A 22,103-nucleotide genomic window follows, 5' to 3' on the forward strand; every position below is an offset into this window, starting at 1 on the left:
GTTGGGCATTTTGCAGTTACCTTTCAGAGCATGTGGGTGCCCAGCTGAGGGGGCCTGGGGGGCAGGTGGGCAATGGGCTGAGAGCCCTGGAGGCAGCAGTGGCTCTGGCACAGGGGCTGCATGCTGTGGCTTTGACCTGATGGGAAGGTGGTGCTGGCCTGATGATAATGCTTGACAATAGCGTGAAGATTTTCATATCCTCAGTGACACTGTAATTCTCAATGTGGATGATTTAGTCATTTTTCTGAGACGTACTCTCTTCTCCTTGCTCATTGGTACAGACCAATGAGTGGGCTGTTAATGAGAGAGGGAAATTCTTCTGCTGTTCTTAAAAATAAGCAATTCATAGTGACTGCTAGAAAGGACCTGTCCATAGGAAACAAAGTGGCAGCAGTTGCCAAACATACCTGTCTGAATAACAGGCACTAAACTAAACTAAAGAATAATAAAGATTGGAGCAGGTAGGTTATTACCTGTTGTGAGATCATGAGGGACTCCTGCATGAAAGAAGCACAGTAACATTGGCAGAACAAGTCTGGGAAAGGAGGCTGTGACTATTTTATAATAGTACCTAAATCGAGATCCATCAGCTCCAGAAAATATTGTGAAGTCCCATATAAATATGGGGAAAATGATATTGCCTACAGGGAAAGCTGTCAGGAACTGGAGCCAAAGCTGTCTGATATTCCTAAGAACCGAGCTCAGAAGGAGCTCAGACATACATGGCTGTGGACACCAACTGTGCATTAAGCCTGGGCCATGGCTTTAAGCTATTCTGCTTCCTGAGTTTAAACTCTAAAATCAGGTGCTGTTTTCATAAGCCAGCCAAATGAGGCAGATGCTGCAGCTGGTCTGTATATGCTGTACCTGGCCAAAGGCTTAGTTGGGTCCAGCCACCCTCACTTTTGTGTAATTTGAAAACTTCCTTTGAAATTCCTGCTATTCTCTGCTGTTACCACTCATGTTTCCCCTTGGACAGCTTACCCAGTACTCAGCTTCCACTTCAAGTTTGCAAGCGTTGAAGAAATGTGAAGTCTCTTTAGAGTTTTAAATTATTCTATGTTGCCAGGTAGCTGGAAGAAAAACATACCTGGGTCTGGTAATAAGAAACATAATGAGACCTATTTTTCTGATTTACTTTAGAAACCAACAACAAGTAAACAAAGAACCCTCATAGAAAAGAAAAATCCCCCCAAACCCTAGAGAAAACGTATCCCTGAACATAGCTATCAACACTGGTAGCAATTTTAAAACATACAAATGCCATGTAACCCCTGAGTCTGTCCCCCCACAATTCCTACACAATTCTTGTTACCTTTGATAATGTTTGTTAGTTGTCATGCTCCCTCATAGTCTCTCCCCACGTTCCTTACTGCATAATAAGGACCTTTGAAGTCTGCCTTTGATTTGGGAGCTGAAGCACCTGAGTTGTGGAGGTTGTAACAAAACTGCTAACAGCGTTTATCTGACGTTCTGGGACTTAATTTCAACTATCCAGGATTTGTTTGCAATGTGTCTTCACTGTTTGCATACAGCAGACCTAAGCTTGTACTGCTAATTTGGAGAAAAGCTCCTCATGCCAAGAGACTCATCAGATCAGAGCCCAGATCTGTGATCTGAGTCACACATGTATTGTGATCATGCTGTTGGGTGCCTTGTCCAAGAGGAGTGTGATTCAATATGCTTTAAAGTATGGTAGATGCTTGGGAGGAAGAGAGTGGAGAGTCTGTTTTTAAATTCCTCTACAAAATGGGGTAAAAATAAAATTATAAGTTGTCAATTAGGTGATGCTAAAATAGCAGCCACAGCCACTGTGGGTGGGTGGAGGGCTGTGACCAGCCTGTCCTTGTCTGCAAGAGCAAAAGGACTCAATAGCAATTAAAGCAACCAAGAAGTGTGACCCGTTCGGCCTGCGCTGGGGATCGTGTGAGGAATCTGCAGGCTCACAGGGAAGTAACTGGGTAAGAACAGTGTTCCCAGAGAGAAAACACTCCCTGACAGGGTGGTGGGGCATCTCCAGTAAGAATTGTAGGCGTTTCAGAGAAAAGTCTTTGTCCCTTTGTTTGGTAGTTGTGTGATTTTGACCTTGCTGTGAGCTTTGCGTATTTCTTCACCACATAATGCAGTGTTTTGTTAGAGATTCACAGCTGAGCATGCTGTGAATGACTGGTTCCAGCAGCAGCTGTAGCACGATGTTGCAGAGGTAGTGAGTCCTGGGACCTGGAGCTGTGTTGGTCTGGGTGGTTGGCCCTGTCCCTGATTTGCTGATCTCACATTGCAGCTCCCACCACCGTCAGTGGTGCAAGGAAAGCATTAATGACATTTGCAGTATGTGCCTTAAGCAAGTGCTCAGTGGTGAAAATTGTTGCAGAAACATCCCAGGTGCCTATGCACAGACCACAAAGGGGCAAAATTTCAGGCGTGGGGTAGGCAGGAACAGAACTGATACTTTGCACTGCCAGGCTCCATTGCAGTACGTTATATAACAAGTCTGTGCAAGCATAAGAAGAGGTGCCACAAATGAGACACTTGATTTTGAGAGTACCTATCTTGTATAATCCCCACAGTAGCCCCTGATGACCCCCAAAATAAATTGCTCAGTTTTAAGGAATAAATCAGTGGGCCCTCATGTTTGTTGGGTTTGGGTTTTGGTTTTGTTTTTTTTTCTTTTCATGTCTCTTTTGTGGTTTATGCGTGAACAGAAGAGAGTAGAGCACACAGACCAAAAAACCAGCACGTTCTTCGTGTTCATCAGGCAGCAGAATGTGTGTGAACCTCTTGTCACCAACCCATCTCTTAGACCCAGATGAAGACATAATTTTTTTTTTACAAATCGACATGTACTGTTTCTTCTAGATGTTTTTGGGAATCAAATTAGGTAAGGTTTACTTTTCAACAGAGACGTGAAGTGGAACATGGTAGTTTTTTCACTGCCAGAGAAAAGAAGCTGCTGCTTGTAGGATCTCCTGATAACTGCAGTTTGACAGCTCTATTAGGGATGATGGTGTCTGTGGAGGGGAGAGGAAGGACACTTCTTCAGTGGTGGCAGTACCAAGTGCAACTGTTTTGTGTTCTATTAAGTAAGGATTTAATCTCTGACAGAGAAAAGCATCCTGTTAGTTTGGTTTGTTTTGATTGGCAGTGAAGTTCAATCCTGTAAAAATTTAGATTAATGGATTCTTTTATCTGTACTTTACTTGTGGAGAAAAAGAATATTGAGGATTTCTTCTAGAGATATGCTGACTTGACTAAAAGTAAAGGGAGTAATTTACAGTCAGGGACAACTGAGGATTTCACTCTTTACATTGCAGTGCATTTGCTTCAGCTTAAATACATCCTTTAAAATATTGTATCAGCTTATGTTACATTGACAGTCATGAATTCCTCAGGCAATAGAATATATACTGGTTTAAGTCAACTTCTGAAACCAGAGCACAGTGAACATAACCCTATATGTTGGGTTTTGCTTAGTTATTCCTTAGTTATTTTGGTTGGCAGATTTCTCAATTCCCTTAAAGTAGCTCATGCAGTGTGGGGTCAGATCCCAGCCTTACAACATCCTGTAGGCACTTCCATCAGCCCTCACATGACCAGCATCTCACTGGAGGTATTGGATATTTAAATGATGGAAGGCTGCAGACATTTATTTTAATCAAGACTTTAGTACTGCTCAAAAATGTTCTGAAAAGTAATTTCCTAGTTATATTTTAAATGTCTTGTTGGATGTTCCCAGAGATTAAAATTATATCAGGGTAGCAATTCAGGATAGAATTACTGTATGGAAATGATTCTTAAAATGCAGGGTAGGTAAGTGAAATTGGGGCATCTCTCAATGTAGTGTCTGGATGCATTTATCTGTCAAAATAAATACTAACTGTATTACAACCTATACTAAGTACCGGATGCTTAATGAGTTGCTAACAGAAGAACAAACTATCTTTTAATAACATAATTTTTTCCCTTAGTACTCCATGGTATCTTGAAGAACTCCTTTGATAAAATTGTATAAATTAAAGTGTGGGAGCTTCTACATTTCTTTCCTTTTCTTTTCTTTTTTTAAAGTCTCCTTACTCCATTATTTGCTTTCTTGATCCATTGATATTTTATACACTTTTGAGAACTTGTTCTTTCACAAATCAATGTAAAATAAGCTATATATTTGTGATAGGCTGTGAGATGAGTCCTTTAGCAATAGGACTAAATATGACTTTATTGGCATGACTGTCTAAAGTGATTAGAATTGTTGAGAGTAGGATAGTTTGATGGACAGATACCCTTATGGTTCCTTTGATGAGGCCTTCTATGAACCAAATGCTGAATGTCTTTATTAATGTGTGTAAGAGAATGTGCCTAGACACAGTCACCATAAAGTTGTTTTGAGAAGGGGAAAATATTTTGGACTATACTTGGCTTTTTTTAAATCCGGGTATATAATTAGAATCAGAGAAGAGTAAAATGATTTGGGTTGGAAGGGATCTTAAAGATCATCTGGTTCCACCCCCCCGCCATAGCAGGAAACCTTCCACTAGACTGGGTTGTTCAGGGCCTCATTCCACCTGGCCTTCAGCTTCTCTGGATGACCTATTCAGGGCCTCACCACCCTCACACTAAAGAATTTCTTCCTAATACCTAATCCAAACCCCCTTGCTTTCAGTTTAGAGTCATTCCCCCTCACCCTGTCACTGAAGAGCCCAGAGAGGTGGCCAGTGTTTCACTCAATAAATGTCTTCATACCTGAGGGGTTTGTAGCACTCGTTGTAGGATGACAACAGAGAGATTTGAGTCAAAGCCATTTCAGTCTGCAGAGGAATTATACAAGTAATTTCTCTTTTGGTGTTGGTTTCACACATCATGTCCTTGTTTGATTGTCATGCTGAGTAAATCAGTGGTTGAGCTTTGCCTGACTTGTGTTAAGATCACCAGGTTTTGCCTAACTTCAGTCTAAGGCTGTAAAGCAGATAAGGCTCAATCAAAACTTGATACTGTCTGCTTGACAAGTTCGTGAATTTTTGTCAGAACTAATCTGTTGTTTTTGCTTAATGTTACAAAAATCCTGAATGTTTTTAATACTCATGTATCACATTTACTTCTGGTTAAGTTTATGTAAAAGAGCTTGTGATATTCCTAAAATTCTCCCAGTATTCTCAGCGGATTATTTTGGGATATGTGAGCTTTTCAATTTTCATATAGTAACGTAATCAGGATGTCATGTGGGTGCTTCAGCGCACTTGTATTTCCCTGTGTGCTTCTGATACAGGATAATTTTCGTTGTTAAACATTTATTTGATAAACATCTCAAGAATAATGAAATGCTACTGATCCTTTCAGTTTGGTGTTGGCCTTTGGTAGTATCAGGGGAAAAATAAAGAGTTAAGATAATTGATGGAAATTTTGTTTTCTTGACTATAGCCCCCTTCTTAGAAGATTTCTGTTTGCTCAAGAGCTATAGAAAAATGCCGTGGACTTTAATAATGCTATGAACTAGCTTTCTTGCCTTCTTGCTACTTTCCAAACCACTGTACAAACATAAAAATGGGTTTATATTTCTTTGTCTGAAAGCTCTTCTATAGGTACCATAGGTTGTTCAGGCCCACAGCACTGTATCACAAAGCAAAAAATGAAAATCCTATTCCTTGCTTTTTAAAATATTGATCAGCCGTATAACTTAAACTGAAAGTGCAGAAAATACATTGTTGTTTTCATATGCACATATAATGGGAATAAGGGATTGGATATTATATGAATAATTTTCTTTTATGTAATATGTCTTATCAGTTTGGTTCTAAAGGGCCAGTTACAAAATATTGTTGTTGCCACTCCTAGATTTTACTGAAACTCTTCAGATTAAAAAAAAAAAAGGCTAAAGAAATCAGGAAAAGACACAGAAAAGAAAAACTGAAATTAAGTAAGTGGATACAGAAAACCCACACAAGCATTAAATAGTATCAGAAAAAAGGACAGTTAAGAATTCATGGGCTTGTGTATAAAATTAGATTCTGGGTCAGTGCAAGTCAAGAGAATTTAGTCTCAATAAAATCATAGATGCAACTGAAATGACAAGACTTGGAGTAAATGGTTTGTAGCCCATGTCATCACATTTTGTTGCCTCAGTGTAAAGGCCAGAAAGGCCTGTATTGTATAGCAATAAAGGGAGAACAAAAGCAAGGCTTTTAGGGGTAGAACATCTCCAAGAAAATACTGTCTGCACAATAATGAAAGAAGGTTAATTTTCATGAGAGATGGTTATTCTGATGATCGTCAGCTTTGCTGCAAAAAACCAGCAGAGTTCTTCTTCATACAATAAAGTATGTAACGTCTGTAAGCTAAAATGATTGGAGTAATAGGCAGGGAGTGATATTGTTTCACAAAAGACTTTGAATGACTTCCAGATGCCACTGCCAATACAAGTCACAATCAAAATGACCCTGTAGTTAACAGCAGTAAATTTTCACAGAAAGGTGCCCTGAAGCAAATGGGTATTTCAGCCAGTAAGTCTGATGTTTTGATCTTTCTGTATCAAGTGCTCCACTTTTGGCACACACACTCATCTCTAAGGAACTACAGTCCTTTACTGAAAATATTAAAAGCATTTAAGAAGTAGGAAAAGCAGTGTGGTACAGTATGGATGATGAGCCAAGCTGGCAACGGCTGGGGAAGCATGGGGAAAATGAGGGTGAGCCCTGGTGCATCCGATCTGGATCATGAGCTTGTGTGGCTAACTTTGTCTGTACTGGATCCAGCTGCACCACTATGTGTACTTGTATGCTAAAGAAGGATTTGTTTTTACTGTATAGGCTTCAGCAGAAAGACACATGAATGCCAAATTCAGAATGAATATGATTTCCTGCTGTAGGGAAGCAGTAAGCTGCAGTATTTGTATATAAAGATAGATGAGGCAGGGTGTGCATCTTCTTTTACATGTGTATTGCTTCTTCGTACAGCCACCCTTGTCCCAGCCAACGAGAGGCTTCCAGGAGCATAGAACCACTGCCTCTGTTGAGGCCAGAGTTGTAAAAAGTAAGGGAAAGTCATTTGGGCTAAACTTACCTCCATGCTGACACAGATTTTCGAAAATTGTTTTGGATTTATCCATGTTTAAAATGAGAGCATAAGGAAGGTCAGATTTTGTTGTGGAAGTCCAGTGGGCTTATGCTGGGCTCCCACAATTGCTGTTTTGTTCTCTGTCATTTCATTAGGATCATTGCACCTGCTACTAATTGCAGTGTGGGTTATTAATAATGAAAGAGTTTTCAAAATCTAATTTATTTCTCATGTTTCTGGCTGTTCAAACAATGACTATAGATTAATCAGGTTGCTGAATCAATTTGTGATCTATTTATTCTCTTATTAACTTTTTGAAAAATCTTCTTTTCTGTTTAAACGTTCCTTCATTGTGTCTTCATCTGTGTGTGGTCAATAAACAAAAAAAAAAAAGAGTTTTCATAGGCAGATTGCAGCTGACTTTACCTTCAGGGTCTTGCTTCTTTTTATTAACAAATGTGGTAAGTGTTGTGCACATGTAGGAGACACAGTTTGTGCCCTCAAGAAACAGTAGAAACCAAACCATGCAAGCACTTGTGTTTCTGAGACGTGGAGTACAAGAAGAATAGTCGGTGGTTTGTACATCGATTGCTACTTGCACACATTTGATCATTGGATTAAAGATAAAAATGTGTAGTTTTGTGTGGTACTTGCCAACAGGGATCTTTAGGAGTGTTTAGGATTACTGGACTGGTTCTCCAGCCTGCTGTAGTGAATACACTCCAGACCTGTCAGGGCAGTGTTCTGTGTTTAAAAGAGCTTTAAAATCCCACTTAGACAGGACTGGTTTATACCTACTACTGTTACTTGTAATGGCCAAGAATAATTGAATGTCACTAAAGGAAGATGCTTTTCTCTCTCTCACCCCACCCTGATTTTGTTTACTTTCTGCATTTGACAACAGTTGCAATATTCTCCTGAATCCTCAGTCATCCTGTTTCCCTATTGTTTATGTGGGTATTTCTCACTGCATCAAGAGAAGAAATGTTTAAAAATAGAGAAATGCAATTCTTATTCAACAAAAAAAAAAAAAAAAGCCACAACTGGGGGGAAAAGTGAAGTCTGGGGCAATTATAGTAACTGTTGCTACACTTAACTTATTAAAAATATATTTAATTCATTAAAAAGAAAGGAAGCAAACTGCATGTTGAGAGTGTTGGTTCTATAAACCTGTGAAAGTAACTTCACCTGACACTGTTGTATGGTAACTGCTAATATCTAAACAATGTTTCCATCTCTTTTAGGATCAGAGTCACACACAAGTTTCCCAGTACCGCCAGGATCACTCTCTGATTATGAGATCTATTGTCAATATGACTGATGCTGCTCATTCGGGAATTATGGCTCCATCTCAGCTCACCACCATTAACCAGTCTCAGCTAAGTGCGCAGCTGGGGCTAAATTTAGGAGGCACTAATTTGCCACACACTTCTCCCTCCCCTCCTGCAAGTAAATCAGCCACTCCTTCCCCATCCAGCTCTATCAATGAAGAAGATGCAGATGAATCAAACAGAGTAAGTTATTCCATGTGCTGTAGCGAGCAAGCTTCACACACCTACACACTGCATTTTCATGGATGTGGCAGTATCAGCTCAGCTGCAATGTGGTCATTTCAAATAGAAATGTTACAGTAAAGTGGAATATGATTAATTTGCTGGTTACCTTCTTTACTTAAGAAGTTTCCATACAACCTCCATAATAATAAACCTAAGAATAGACAGAGACACACACATACATATATATATATATATTTGGTCTAATTTGTCTCAAGTTTTCAGATCTGTTGAATTTCTTCACGCATCAGCTTTGGACAGTTTTGTCATTTTGATATTCTCTGGAGTCATGTAAAACATAGATGTGTTTAGGCAGAAGTAAAATAAGCTTTCTTCTAACTGAAAGTTTAGTTAACTTATATTTTGCTTTCAATAAATCTCTTATAAAAGGAAAAATTATTGACCAAATGAAGTACAAATGTTGTTATAGCAGTATATGTAAAAGGCCTAATTTAAGACTGTTCCATGAAAGGTTTTCTCATTAAGTTGATGGAAGTTGTGCATGTGGAAAACTCGTTGTACAGGATCCTCAAAATATCTGAAAATTGTATCTTAATGGAAAAACATAGATGGCCTCTTCAAAATATGCTATGAACTAAATCTTAATTTTTTTTAATACAAATTAGCATTGGGTGTACTTTTTCAGGTCAAGCTCGTAGGATGTGACTCTCAGAGCCATGCTTAAAATGAGTAGTAACTATTCATGCATTTAGTTCCAGTAGATCCAATGAGATGATGCTGAGACTAAGTACTCTTTGGTAGAGAGAAGGGCCTGCACAACAGGACTCTCCCAGCAGTTGCCTACCTAGTAGCTTTATCCATATAATATTAAGACTGACTGTCAAAAATTTTTTGCAATTTATCTGACTTATTTCATTCATTAACTGACTGTTCTTGTTTTTACTGTTTCTTAGGCTACTGGAGAAAAAAGAGCTGCCCCAGATTCTGGCAAGAAGCCCAAGACTCCGAAGAAGAAGAAAAAGAAAGACCCCAATGAGCCACAAAAGCCGGTGTCAGCATATGCCCTTTTCTTCAGGGATACACAAGCTGCCATTAAAGGACAGAACCCGAATGCTACATTTGGAGATGTTTCAAAAATAGTGGCATCTATGTGGGACAGTTTAGGAGAAGAACAAAAACAGGTAAATTGGTTCAGGGTTGTCTCACAAGAAGTAATATAGCAATCCTTGTTAAAAAAATCCTTCTACCTCTGTCCTGAGTGGACCCTGCTGCTTGCTGATGTAGAACTCTACTTCTGTAGAGCTACACTGAGTTTTGAACTTGCCAAAGACCTGGCATCTAAAAACTATTTTTTTGTAAGAGCCAACAGGTAGTGTTAAATGACTGTATTTGTCTTTACATTTTAAAGGGCAGTTTGTAAAAGAGCTCAGGTTGTAGTGTCCTAGAGTCCTCTTAAAACCATCTTTTGATGATTCCTATTTCAAAGCCCTTGTTTCCTATTAATAAGTTAGAAAAGAGGAAGGTACAGCATATTTACCAATTCCTTTGATCTGCCTTATGAATTTGTTACAAAGCATGTTGATTTCTAACCTTTGAAGCCAATCCTCTGAGTCTCATTATAATGTTGTGTGTGAAATGCTATCTCCAACTCCAACTTGGTACAGAGTGATGAGTTTTATACTTCCTTGAGGGTTATTGTTCTTCCTATACACATGTAACTGCTGCACATGGATTGAAGGGGGTTAAAAAAATACCCTTTGTTTGTCTGTTCCCAGTAACAGTTAACAGATGCTTCTATGGCAGAGCAGATTCCCAGATAGGACACCTTTTGGCAAGAGATGAATGGTACTTGTTTCTGAAATCCATTTGGAAACTTTTAGTCTGATCTAACAGATGATAATGAACATGATTAAAAGGTGAACTTTAAATTTACTGACGATTAAAAATACAGATTTATTCATTTTTGCCTAACTGTTCTTGTTTAACTCAAGGGGATTCTTTCATGATGGCTTTAGGGCAAGTCCAAGCTCTTTGATCTGCCTTTTCTAAAGGTGTACAGATTTTTTTTATATGTAATTCAAATATTTGTTTTAAAAAAAAAAATGCACAGGTGTATTTTGCTATTCTGGACTACTGCTGATACATTTTGGCATCTGAAATACTCAGTGTTCTAATATCCCTGCCACTTGGAGTCAATAAAATACTGTTTTCTGGGGAAGTAAAGATTGCATAGGTAGTCTTGTCAAACAGTTGGCTGCTCAAACTGATGTCAAATAGCAGCCTTTTGTTATTCATGGTAATCAACATAAACTGTAGTGCAAGTCCAGCAGGTAGGCCTGAAAGCCTGTAAACACCTGCAAGAATATTTAGAAATTTCAAGGAAGAAAAAGCACATCTAACAGTAGAGTGTTTTCAGGGGTTTTGGTCTATGTTTTTGTTTCTTTGCAAGTGATTTTGAGAATATTCTGGCAAAAACATCTTGATAGTTGAAGTTGGTGAAATTATGGTTTTTTTTCACAGGTATATAAAAGAAAAACTGAAGCTGCCAAAAAAGAATACCTAAAGGCACTTGCTGCCTACAGAGCAAGCCTTGTTTCTAAGGTAAGCCTAATAATACCTTCGATGTAATGCAAGTGAGCTTTTACCAACGATATTGAAATATTTGGGGCAAGGGGGGATGTTATGCAAAATAAAAGTAGAATCCTAGGATTTCTGTAATACAGCTCTACAAGATGTTGTGCTGCTGCTTGAACCCTGCTTAGTCTCTGCAAAAATAATTTCATCTCCCTACTGGCATAATAATGACTACCAGAAAACATCTTTGTAAATGTACATCTTCCTGGAGCTGCAGAGGCAAAGTAATGCACTTCACTACGAAAGTAAAATTCAGTCATGAAAAATATACTGACCTTTTGACATTAACATTTGCAAGCTATTTGCCGAGGTTTGTTTTTCCTCGAGTGCTGCTTCTCAAAGGACAGCCTTGCTTTACATGGAGTTGGAGAGCAGTGGCTGTGTAACAAAGCTTAAGCATTTCTTGCAGGTGAGGGGAAAGAAATGCGTGGTGGCTCTGAATTTGGAGAGTACTAACAAATGGACTAGCTGGCAGTGAGCCACATGGAGTATTTTAGTGGATCTTGAGTTAAAATAAAACCTGTGAAGAAAACAAAGCTCTGCTGTCTTACTTGAGAATTTACTTTTCTAGACAGCAGCACTATGCAGGTTGTAGTTGCGCTGCATCTGAATATTGTAAATGGAAATATGCTTATAGACATCTAAAATATGGGTAAAACATTACCAAGGTGATTATTTCTCTAATAATATAAAGAGCAATTAGAAAAATATATTCAACGACAAGAAAGCAACAGAGGGTGATGATGTCGTAACTCCTGAGAATATTTATTTGAATGTACAACTGCAGAGCATTAGTAAATCATATGGAAAGTTGCTGTGTATTTTACTTAATGTCTAAAAATACAGCATCAGAAATTATACACATTTGTTTTTGAAAGCTGGAAGATTTCTTCTTGTGTTGAGAGGCTGTGTTTTTCTGTTGCCTCTGGGACTTATATAAGATTCTAAAAGCCTTTAGTATCGCAATGCTAAGTTCAAGAGCAGCAGGAATTCTAAATACCTTTGAGGGATATTATTTTGTGAATCTTAAGTTCCCTTTTCAAAACCATTAGAAATCATATTTTTTTCACCAAATCCATGGGACCTGGACTGCCAAGTAACTTCTGAGTAGATTGCAGGTGGAAATAACTCAAAGTCACTGTACCTCATCTCCTCTAAATAAGTCATCCTTGCTGTAGATTTTTCACATGAGATGGTTGCTGAGAGTAGGGATGGGATGGACACTTGTGCCGCAGTTTGTTACATTCTAAGGTAAATGTCTAAAGTGTGCCAGTTAACTGCTCGTTGGTTGATAACTCATGGGGAGGGGAGTGTGTGTGCTGCTCACTCCCAAAGAACAGGTTTTTTTAAAAAACATGCAAATATGTTGGGCCTGTTCTAGCTCTTTTAGCGACAAAATGCATGTGACTTCTGTGACTTTCTGGTGTTGATCAAGAGCACAAGTTAGCTTTTGTCCAAGTAAGACCTGGAGGTACCATATAGGGAGGCAGATAAAGAGGTGATACATGTATTGGTGGATCAGTGACTGTTTTCAGGCTGCAGATTGATCTTTTCTGATAGAAGACAAAAGATGACAAAGGTCTCTGATAGCTGTTACTTTTATTTCCATGTAAACAGTAGCAATGCTTCTTCTGTTGAAAAGACAATTAATTTCTTTTCCAAACACAGGCTGCTGCAGAATCTGCTGAGGCCCAGACAATTCGTTCTGTTCAGCAAACGCTGGCTTCCACAAATTTGTCTTCCTCCCTTATTCTGAATAGCTCTCTTTCTCAACACGCAGCGGTTTCAGCGTCTCCCCAAACTCTTCAGCAGCCCCTTTCCAGAGCAATTGCTCCAAAACCCTTGACCATGAGACTGCCAATGAACCAGATTGTAGCTTCTGTTACCATTGCACCGAACATGCCGACAAACATTGCAGCTCCATTGATAAGCTCTATGGGCACAAACATGGTGGCAACGCCGTCTTCGTCTCAAGTGAGTCCCTCGATGCAAAGCCAGCAGCACCAGATACAGCAGCTCCAGCAGCAACAGATGCAGCAGATGCAACAGCAGCAACTACATCAGCATCAAATGCATCAGCAAATACAACAGCAAATGCAGCAGCAGCATTTTCAGCACCACATGCAGCAACATTTGCAGCAGCAGCAGCATCTTCAGCAGCAGATTAATCAACAGCAAATGCAACAGCAACTGCAGCACATACAGCTTCAGCAAATGCAGCAGCAGCAAATGCAGCATATGCAACACCAGTCACAGCCTTCTCCTCAGCAGCACTCTCCGGGAGCCCCGCAGATCACTTCTCCCATCCCTGCCATTGGGAGCCCTCAGCCAGCACCTCAGCAGCACCAGTCACAAATACAGTCTCAGACACAGACTCAAGTATTATCGCAGGTCAGTATTTTCTGAAGATAAATGATCTTGCGACATGGCTTTGTGTTGATGGAGGGGGTAGGGGTAAACCATATTTGGCTGAAAACTCTAAATTGTTGATGGTAGTTATGCAGGGATGCATAACAGATCAAATGATCCTCTAAAGTGTCTATTAGATAGGCAATAAAGAACTACAATGTAGCTGTGTATCATCTTTTAGCTGACTATAAATCATTTTGTTTAAAAGAAAAAATGCTGTTCTCTTTTTCATGTGATGCCTTTTTAATTTATTTAAGCTTTACCTACGATATGTGAATCAACTGGCCTAATAAATACCTGGACCTTATGACTGCAAAATGGCCTTCCAGAGTTATATGCTATAATCCTTCTTTCTCTAAAAGTGAATAATGCACTTCAAGGCAGTATGAACTCATGAAGCCCTTAAAGCACAGTTGTAACTACCTGTAAAATTATGATTGGATTTCATACAATCATACTTGTATGACATGAGTTAGTTGATGGCATTTTTTGTCATGAAAAAATAGAGTAAATCACAGATTTTTGCCAAAGCTCTTATTTTTTTTTTCTCTCCTAAATGTCTTCAGAAAAACAAATGCAAGTAACTGGACTTAAATGTTTGACCCAACCTTTCACTTCATTTCTCCAAATAAACCTGCCATAGTTCGTAAGAAAATATATATTGACATTTACCCTCTTATGTTAATTCCAATTACAGAACAAATGTGAATATTATATTCTGTGTCGAAGTGATGAGTTTCAGATTTAATACACTGTATTTTTAAAAGGGAAATGCACTTAAATAAAACTGTTATTACAGAAAGCTAAGATGAAAAATACAAGTTATTAATACGCTGTAAAACCAGTAGAATATTTAAATGAAACTCCACAACTGAATAATCAATGTAAATATTTTCTTTAAAAGTTGTAAGTTTTCATATCATGTGTTGTAAAGTTTTCATAAATGAGGCTTTAATGTAAACACTGGTAACATGAATTATTAATTGCTACATTGCTTATTGTGTTTTTATGCTGTTTTATACTTTTTTATGAGTTATGATAGCAGCAATTAAGTTGTTTGTATTTTGCTTATCTAAAATAAATGCTTTTATCTTGCTATAGAATAAACACATTTCAGTAAAACTGATGAGCTGTAAGTCTTTGACAGAGAAACCAGAAATGTTTCCTTCTGCAAATGTTTTCTTGGACTTTTTTTAAACTCCTTTGGATTTTTATCAAACATTCTGGGTGAACAGGTACCAATGGGACAGAGCAAGCACTTGGCTCTTGCACCCTCCAAGGTGCTCTGCTGAAGAGTGATGGGCAACTTCTCTGAGGTGTCTGGGACTTCAGAGAGAGAAAGCAAATGGTGGAGTCACAAGACATCATGGTGCCCTGTGTTGATTGATCTGCAGGAACAGGGTAGTGAACCTGTCTCTCAGCAGTAATGTCCAGAAATGCAAATCAGCACAAATTTTGGGCTTTGTTGTATCTGAGAGTTTCAGATGTAAACGCAGCTACTGCCATGGGCTTCCCTCTGTAAGCCTCCAGCTCTTGACTTGGGCTGATCCTGAGTTGTCTGACTTTTCTCATAAAAGTAGAACATGATGGAGTGGGAGGGATGGAGAGGGCAGATCTTTCGTATGAAACATTAACATCCAATGTGTTGTCAGGTTATTAGTGCTGTTCATATATTTTTGCTCTGAACAGAAAGGAGAGAGCCTTTATTTTCCTGTTTCCATTCTCTGCCTGCAATATCTGTGCTGCGAGTGCAGTCTGACCACTATCCCCAGTTGTCTGGCATGATTAATTACAGCATCTGTCCTGTCAGAAGCTATAATGAAGAGGTCTTGATAAAAATTGCAAATTACCACTGGCAACAATCTTAAACTGCTTATGATAAAATGAAAATTAAAAACAGCAAGTGTCAAGCCTGAGCAGAATCCTAATCCTGTTTGAGGCATGGCTACCATGCTCAGACCACAACCCAAAAATAATGGAATAGAGATCCCCAAAAAGTTGCAGCCAGACTTGAGGGAAGAGGTACTATACCATGTGAGTTTATTCATAATGAATTCAGCTTTCAATATTTCATCATCCTCAGGTACTCTGTTTATTATGTACAAATATTGAACAGCAAGAGATTCTAATTATAAATTTATAGATTTCTTGGAGCAGAAAAAATCATGTATAAATTGAAGCTTTTCATAATGGGTGTTAGTTGACAGCTACCCATGCTCCTAATAGCTTTAGCATGATATCTAATAATGCCTGGGATGGAGGGTGTTTATTCCAAGTGCAAGGAAGCCTGTCTGCATTAGAAATGGCATGACAGAGGCTGGTTGGGAGAGATTTTGTGTGTGTCAGTTTTAACCAATGTTACATAACAAAGGGAACCATTTTATAGTCGTTTTTGAAACCTTTAGACAAATGTCTTCAGAAATAATTGCTAAACTGCATGTGACAGTAATTGTGTATTAGTTCTATAATTGTCATTTTGAAGACCTATGAAGTATCGTTGGAAAAATGTCACCAGTGATAAGAGTTAATTACAACTGAAGTCTGTTTTCAACTATTTGCAGCGAGAAGCAGGTGTTATTACACTCATTAAATGGTTTCATAAATCCTGGGTTTTATCACATTTGATTAAGAGCTGCTGAACTACTGATGTTCAATTCCAGGAAAAATAGTTTTAATTACTGCAGCTAAAAAAAAAAAAAGAAAATTAATCATCAAGCAGGACTGTACATTTTAAATATCAAAATTTGAATCTTGAAAAACTGGAGCATCCCCCTGCTTGCCACAAAATTATATTTTGCATTACCCACAATAGCATATTGCAGAACATCTTGTGTTTCAAACTGTGCAAGTTTGTGTTCGTGTTCCCTAAGTCTAAGTGAATAACTGTGCTATCATAGGTCATAAATAAAACTGTTAGTTTAAATTGCTTGATATGCAATTTATACAAGAAAAATGCAATAATCTGTATGGTTTCAGTGTTGTGCATGGTTTTTAAGAATGTTTTCCTTCATAGCATTTACAAGCACTTAACTGCTCCCTTCTTTTCCCAAGGTTTCAGATGCTTTATCACCCTGGTTAACCACATTCTACTTTCACATTAACCCAGGTTGACACATGATGAAAGAACATAAGGAGGTTTAATTTTTAGCTGACACAGGGTCATTAGTTTCTAACTTGGAGAACAAAGCCTTTAAATACCTCTGTGCAACATAATCTCAATTTTATATTATCACCTGACCATTGTGGTTTGCAGGACAGATGGATTAAATATCTCAAGTTTAACCACAAGTCTTGCACTGACTCTTTTCAATGGGGATTCCTATTTGAATGGCTCCTTTTCCATTTCTCACTTCATGGAGTATTTTGCAGCACTGGACTGCATTCTAACCTTTCCCTCCCCCCTTTGTTTGGCTTTTGTTTTGCAACAGCTGTTATTATCGTTTTTGGTCAGCTGTGATTGCTGGAGGCAAAATAGGACCAGATGGTGTTTTGCTATGCATGAATGGCGAGTTAGAGGAGTTTAGATTGAATAGGCCAAGTTTGAATGGTGTCTATGCACCACCTGCCCTCTTCAGCAGCAGCACACACATCATAGGAGCATGATCTGTCTCAGACCTACTAGAATTGGATGGGAATGGAGAGCGCCTCGTTGGATTTTCTCCATATTTATTGATCTTCCATGCACTAACAGCATAATGCAGTACACAGTCAATTTGAGTTAATTGGATATGACACAGCATGTACATGTAATCTATCACCAGAGTCTCCTGGTACACTTTAGGGTTTGCTGCCACAAGAACATGCAGTATTAGCCTGCATTAATAGGCTAAGTGGATGGAAGTAAACCAGGATCATTGTAGGGTTTGATTTAACAAAATATACTGTAGTTTTACAATTGTACCCTTGAAACTGCCAGAAATGCAGTTAACTATGAACATTTCTGATTTGAAAGACTGGGGCTGAGTATTTTGTCACAGAAAAAAATATATGTCATTCCCATACATTTCTGTGAGATTTGCCTGTGAAATTTAAACAAATGTAGGGAGCAGCATCTATAGGGATGGGCCAATGCCATTCAGATGAGTACCAAAGGGCTGCTTTGGTAACCTAAAACTGGTCAGAGAGGCGGAATTTAAATGTTACATAAAATGTAAGAACTGTTGTATGCTCTGTTAAGGCTGACTGAAAGACATGGGGTACGAAAGACTTCTGCCTGGATGTTACAGAAGAAAATATATATGTTATGAATAATGAAAAAATATATAACAATAATATATAATACATAAATTACTTGCATTGTTACAGCAATTGGATGTTTCAAAGCCTACTTAATATGTAACTGAGGGTTGCGATCATGCTCTAAGTTGGCAGGAGCTGCTCACTCGGTGTCTTTGTCTGTGGTGTCAGGTAGCCAAGTGAGCTACTTTATTATGAAAATTGCATCCAACTGAAAAAATGCTAAATATTTTCAAGTGCCTGTGGGAAAAGCTAAGTTTGTATTAAAGGATTTGGTTCTTAAAGTCACCAAGAAGTTAATGCTTCTCAGGTGCATTGGAGGGAGAAAATTTTTGATTATAATACTAAAATCTTTGAGAAGTGAATGTATTGCTTTGAACGAGCTGCTCTGACACTTCAATAGGCTACACTGGAGATTTAGAATGCATTCTGTTTACCTCAGTTAAAAACCAGAAGTGGTATTTTAAATAGTGGGTTTTTTACAAGTTCATGGAGCATTAACATCTTCAGCCCCTAAACAAACCAAAGTAGTAGAGAGTTCTCTTACAAGGTTTAAAATTAAATTTATTTTAGTTGTCTAGTAAAAAAGGTTGAACAGAAAATTATACTTGTCCTGCAGTTATATGAACACTTCTTCCAGGTATCATTTATTCTCTTTCCTCTCCGGGAATATCTTTATGATGCAGTTACCTTTGGTGTGTTATTTTCTCCAAACTGGAGCTGCTACATCATTGTAACTCTGCTGCTCTAATTGTAAAAGAGAGGCTTTGATCCAGCAAATCACTTTAGATGAGCTGATAATTCATGTATAATAGTAGTAATTTCATTGAAGTGACTACTCATATGCTCTGTTATACAGTTGCTCAAGTGCTTTTATAGATCAGGGGTCTGATTACAAACCATTGTATTTGTTTTCCAAACAGATCTAAGTATTTATAATAATAATCAGAACCTAAAAGTAATCTTACATTTTCTGCATTTTCTTTTATTAAATTCTATTCTAAACAAGTCACAAGTCTCATTTTCAGGTGCAGGTATCTAACCTTAGTTCTGGTTCAATGACTGTGAATCATCATAAACGTGTAAAGAATTACCCACCTGATGGTGAATTGTATCTGCAGTCATTTAGAAGAAATGGTCTGAAAACTTCTACCTGGATCAGCAGTCACAGCTCTTGACTGAGCAGATGCCTTAACCAAATATTTGTATTTAGAAAACAGAGAAGTAAATGCAGGCAGGCAAAGTGCCAGGGTACCTGCTGGCAATATTTTTGAAACCTAAAGGGTGTAGTAACTGTAGGCTGGTTTATTTTAATGCTATAGCCCATACTGTACTGATAACAAACATATACATTGCATTAGCACTAAGCACATAAATAATAAATCCCTTATGTTACGGTTTTCTTGCTGATAGTTAAAGGTGCTTGATCTTGGTATTGGTTTTGGTATTCCAGGAATCGTAAGAATTGACCATTATATTTAAAAAATAGTAAGTAGCTGTACCATTTCTTACTTTCCTCTTCCTGATTTTGGAAGTGAATATTCAGTGTCTGGGAATCAGAGCTCACTTCAGAAAATTCTGCTGTATGGACTGTTGATGATGGGATTATTACTACTGCCCTGTTGTGTGTGTATATATATATAGATACATAAAATCTTGCACCCTGCTCCTATCTGCTCACTACCTGTGGAAGGCTTGTGCTGAAGAACTTCTCCTCTTCTCCCCCTTCATGTTCCTTCTGTTCCTGTGGGTCACAAGGAAATTAATAGATTGTGCACATACACAATACATGTTTGTTTTAATAAAGAGATGTCCAGATGGGTGCAATTAATTGTATGTGGCAAATGTCTAAAATATCCATAAGTCTAGGCATGCTTTTGGGGATTTTGGAGTTAACATGTTAGGTGCTTTGCAGCACGGACTACCAAAGGATTTGGTTACTGCTTAGCCTGCCTTGGAACTGACAGAATATAGATGAAGCTAGTGATTATCATCCTTGTGTAAACAGACTTTCTCCATTATAGAATGGTGGCAGATAAATCTATAAGAGTTTTGGTCAATTACAGCAGACAAGTGTATTACAGCAAATCTTGAGCCCACAGTGAAATACATGTAATTCTGAGTGTCAGTTTAGATACTTGTGTTTCTATAAAGGCTGAGCAGTCTCTCTTTTCCTTCCTTTTTTTCCTTTAACCCAAGGCAAATGAAGTTATCCTTCACTTCAGAAAACGACCGGAACTCGCTAGCAGGCGTGGACAAATTAAACATCCTTGAACAAAAATTGTGATACTTGCACATTCATTTCTCTTGATGTTTCCTGTAGCTGTACTTGGTTTTAAACTGAAGGTGGAGTTTGTTCGATTATTTCTTTCCATTTTCAAAACTGCTGATCAGGAAAAAAAAAAGAATTGATGCACAGTTCTGCATCCCTGCCCATTCAGCTGCACAAGAGGCAGCTCCCACCGGGAATGGGTGCTGGTCCCAGCGCCACCAGGCACAGCAGGATGTGGGTGCAGCACAGGCTCCCTGTTTATCTCATTTCATGTCACTTTGGTGTTAAAAATCAAAGCAAGATAGAACCGATAATTTCAAAGGGAGCAGAGCAGCCCATCGTGGGCCATTGCATCCCCTCATCCCCGTGGCCATTGGGTGTTTCACTGCAGCCTCTGGTAGGGCAGGAGGTCTCCCCTGTGCCAGCGGGCCCCGTTCGCAGCAACACCACGGAGCACTGCACCTATGGAATATTGAAACAAACTTTGAAGTGTACTCAGGGCTAAATAAGAGCCCATGAAACCCGTAGAAATAATCCCAGTGATTTCAGGATACTTTGGACCAGGGCTTAGCTGAAAATGGACACAGAAATGCAGCCATTATGAGCACACTTGTAATTTTTTCCAATGACGTAGGAATATTTCTTGGAGAAAGAAAATTTGAAGGAGAGGGAGGAACACAATTTTCCTTCTGAATTGAGAAAATGAAAACTGTTGGGTGTGTGTTGCTATCACAGCAAAGTGTTTCTATCCAGGCTCAATGTTTCAGCATGTAAACAACTTCCACTGAAATCTGCAAAGTGCCTGTGCAGAGCATCTGGGAAAATATTTGTGATTTAAATGCATTAAGCAAAATGATAATGTTATTTGAGTTTGGTTAATCAATAACAGAGGAGAAACATAATGCTTTATTAAACTTCTGCCATACAATACAAAGTCAATGAAATGAAAAAATACTTTTTTCTTTTTTTATAATTTGCATAAATTATAGTGGGGTTTCATTTTAGGGAGTGTGGGTTTTTTTCCTCTATTGTTATCTGTATATTTTATCTGCAGTTTGTTGCTTTAGAACAATGTATTTGTCCACTGTAGACAAAATATGCACTTTGTTCAATTCCTTACTTGAGGTCAAATTCTCTTGAGGAGAACAAGTGTGGGTTGTGTAGCTGTCAAAAGAGGGTTTAGTGCTTGACCCTAAGAAGCATTCAAAGCCCAGATCTTTCTTTTTTTATTGCTTTTCATTTTCATTGTTTGTACTTTATACTTAAGAAGGGGCCTCTGCACAGGGGAAAGCCCCTGCTTTAGTATTCACAACTAGCAGCCTTCTACTGAAACACCTCAAAAGCTTTTCACAGCAAGAATTTGGAAACCACTGCTCTGTGTCAACTGCTGGTGCATAATCACACTGCACATGGAGGGGCTGGGGCAGGATGTGTGGGTACACGTGCCAGATGGAGCCCAGGGAGGATGGGATGGAGGTGTTGTAGGGATTCAGGGCACATGCATAAATGTTCTGGCAATAAACAGAAAGTAAGGCAGGTCTGTAAGCTTGGACGCAATAAAGCAGGAGTGTGAATCCAAAGGTAAGTTGCTGAATCAATGTAGTTTAGAAGGAGGTACAGACAATAGCTGTTTAACTGGATGCTCACTGAAAAGTTGATGATACACTTTTGTATATCTGTGCTCCAACAGGAGTTGTCTTGCATTCTCTACAGATGGTGTTTATATAGTGTGCACAAGCTCAGAGTTAGAAACAGCCATAAAAAAGGCCGGAGATTTTGTGTAATTATTCACAATTACTATTGTGTAATTGGAAAGTGTAAGTTTTGTATTACATTTTATTTTCTAGAACTACAGTGCAATTATACTTGTAAAAGCTATTGCCAGTATGAGGTGCCTTATCTGTAAAAAATGCAAAATGCTTGTAGTGTTCCTAACTGAACAGGAGTTTTGGTTAACACACAGAAGTGGTAAAGGTGATTTCAAATCCTTTCCATCC

General features: G+C 38.5%; 1 protein-coding gene across 5 annotated transcripts in view; it reads left to right on the forward strand.

Annotated features, from left to right (window-relative positions):
- Positions 1–20,117, forward strand: part of TOX3 (TOX high mobility group box family member 3) — an 85,751-nt gene extending 65,634 nt beyond the window's left edge. For 3 of the 5 annotated variants that reach the window (XM_048316608.1, XM_048316610.1, XM_048316611.1), the window contains 4 exons: positions 8,286–8,555; positions 9,509–9,736; positions 11,076–11,156; positions 12,858–20,116. In XM_048316608.1, the coding sequence (XP_048172565.1) occupies positions 8,286–8,555; positions 9,509–9,736; positions 11,076–11,156; positions 12,858–13,595 (1,317 nt within the window). In that variant the 3' untranslated portion in view covers positions 13,596–20,116. Of the gene's footprint in view, positions 1–8,285; positions 8,556–9,508; positions 9,737–11,075; positions 11,157–12,857 lie in introns of all 5 variants that reach the window. The other 2 variants (XM_048316607.1, XM_048316609.1) reach the window with 1 other exon arrangement.
- The last annotated feature ends 1,986 nt before the right edge of the window (positions 20,118–22,103 follow it).

The sequence above is a fragment of the Corvus hawaiiensis genome, chromosome 12, assembly GCF_020740725.1.
Source record: "Corvus hawaiiensis isolate bCorHaw1 chromosome 12, bCorHaw1.pri.cur, whole genome shotgun sequence".
NCBI classification, from domain to species: domain Eukaryota; kingdom Metazoa; phylum Chordata; class Aves; order Passeriformes; family Corvidae; genus Corvus; species Corvus hawaiiensis.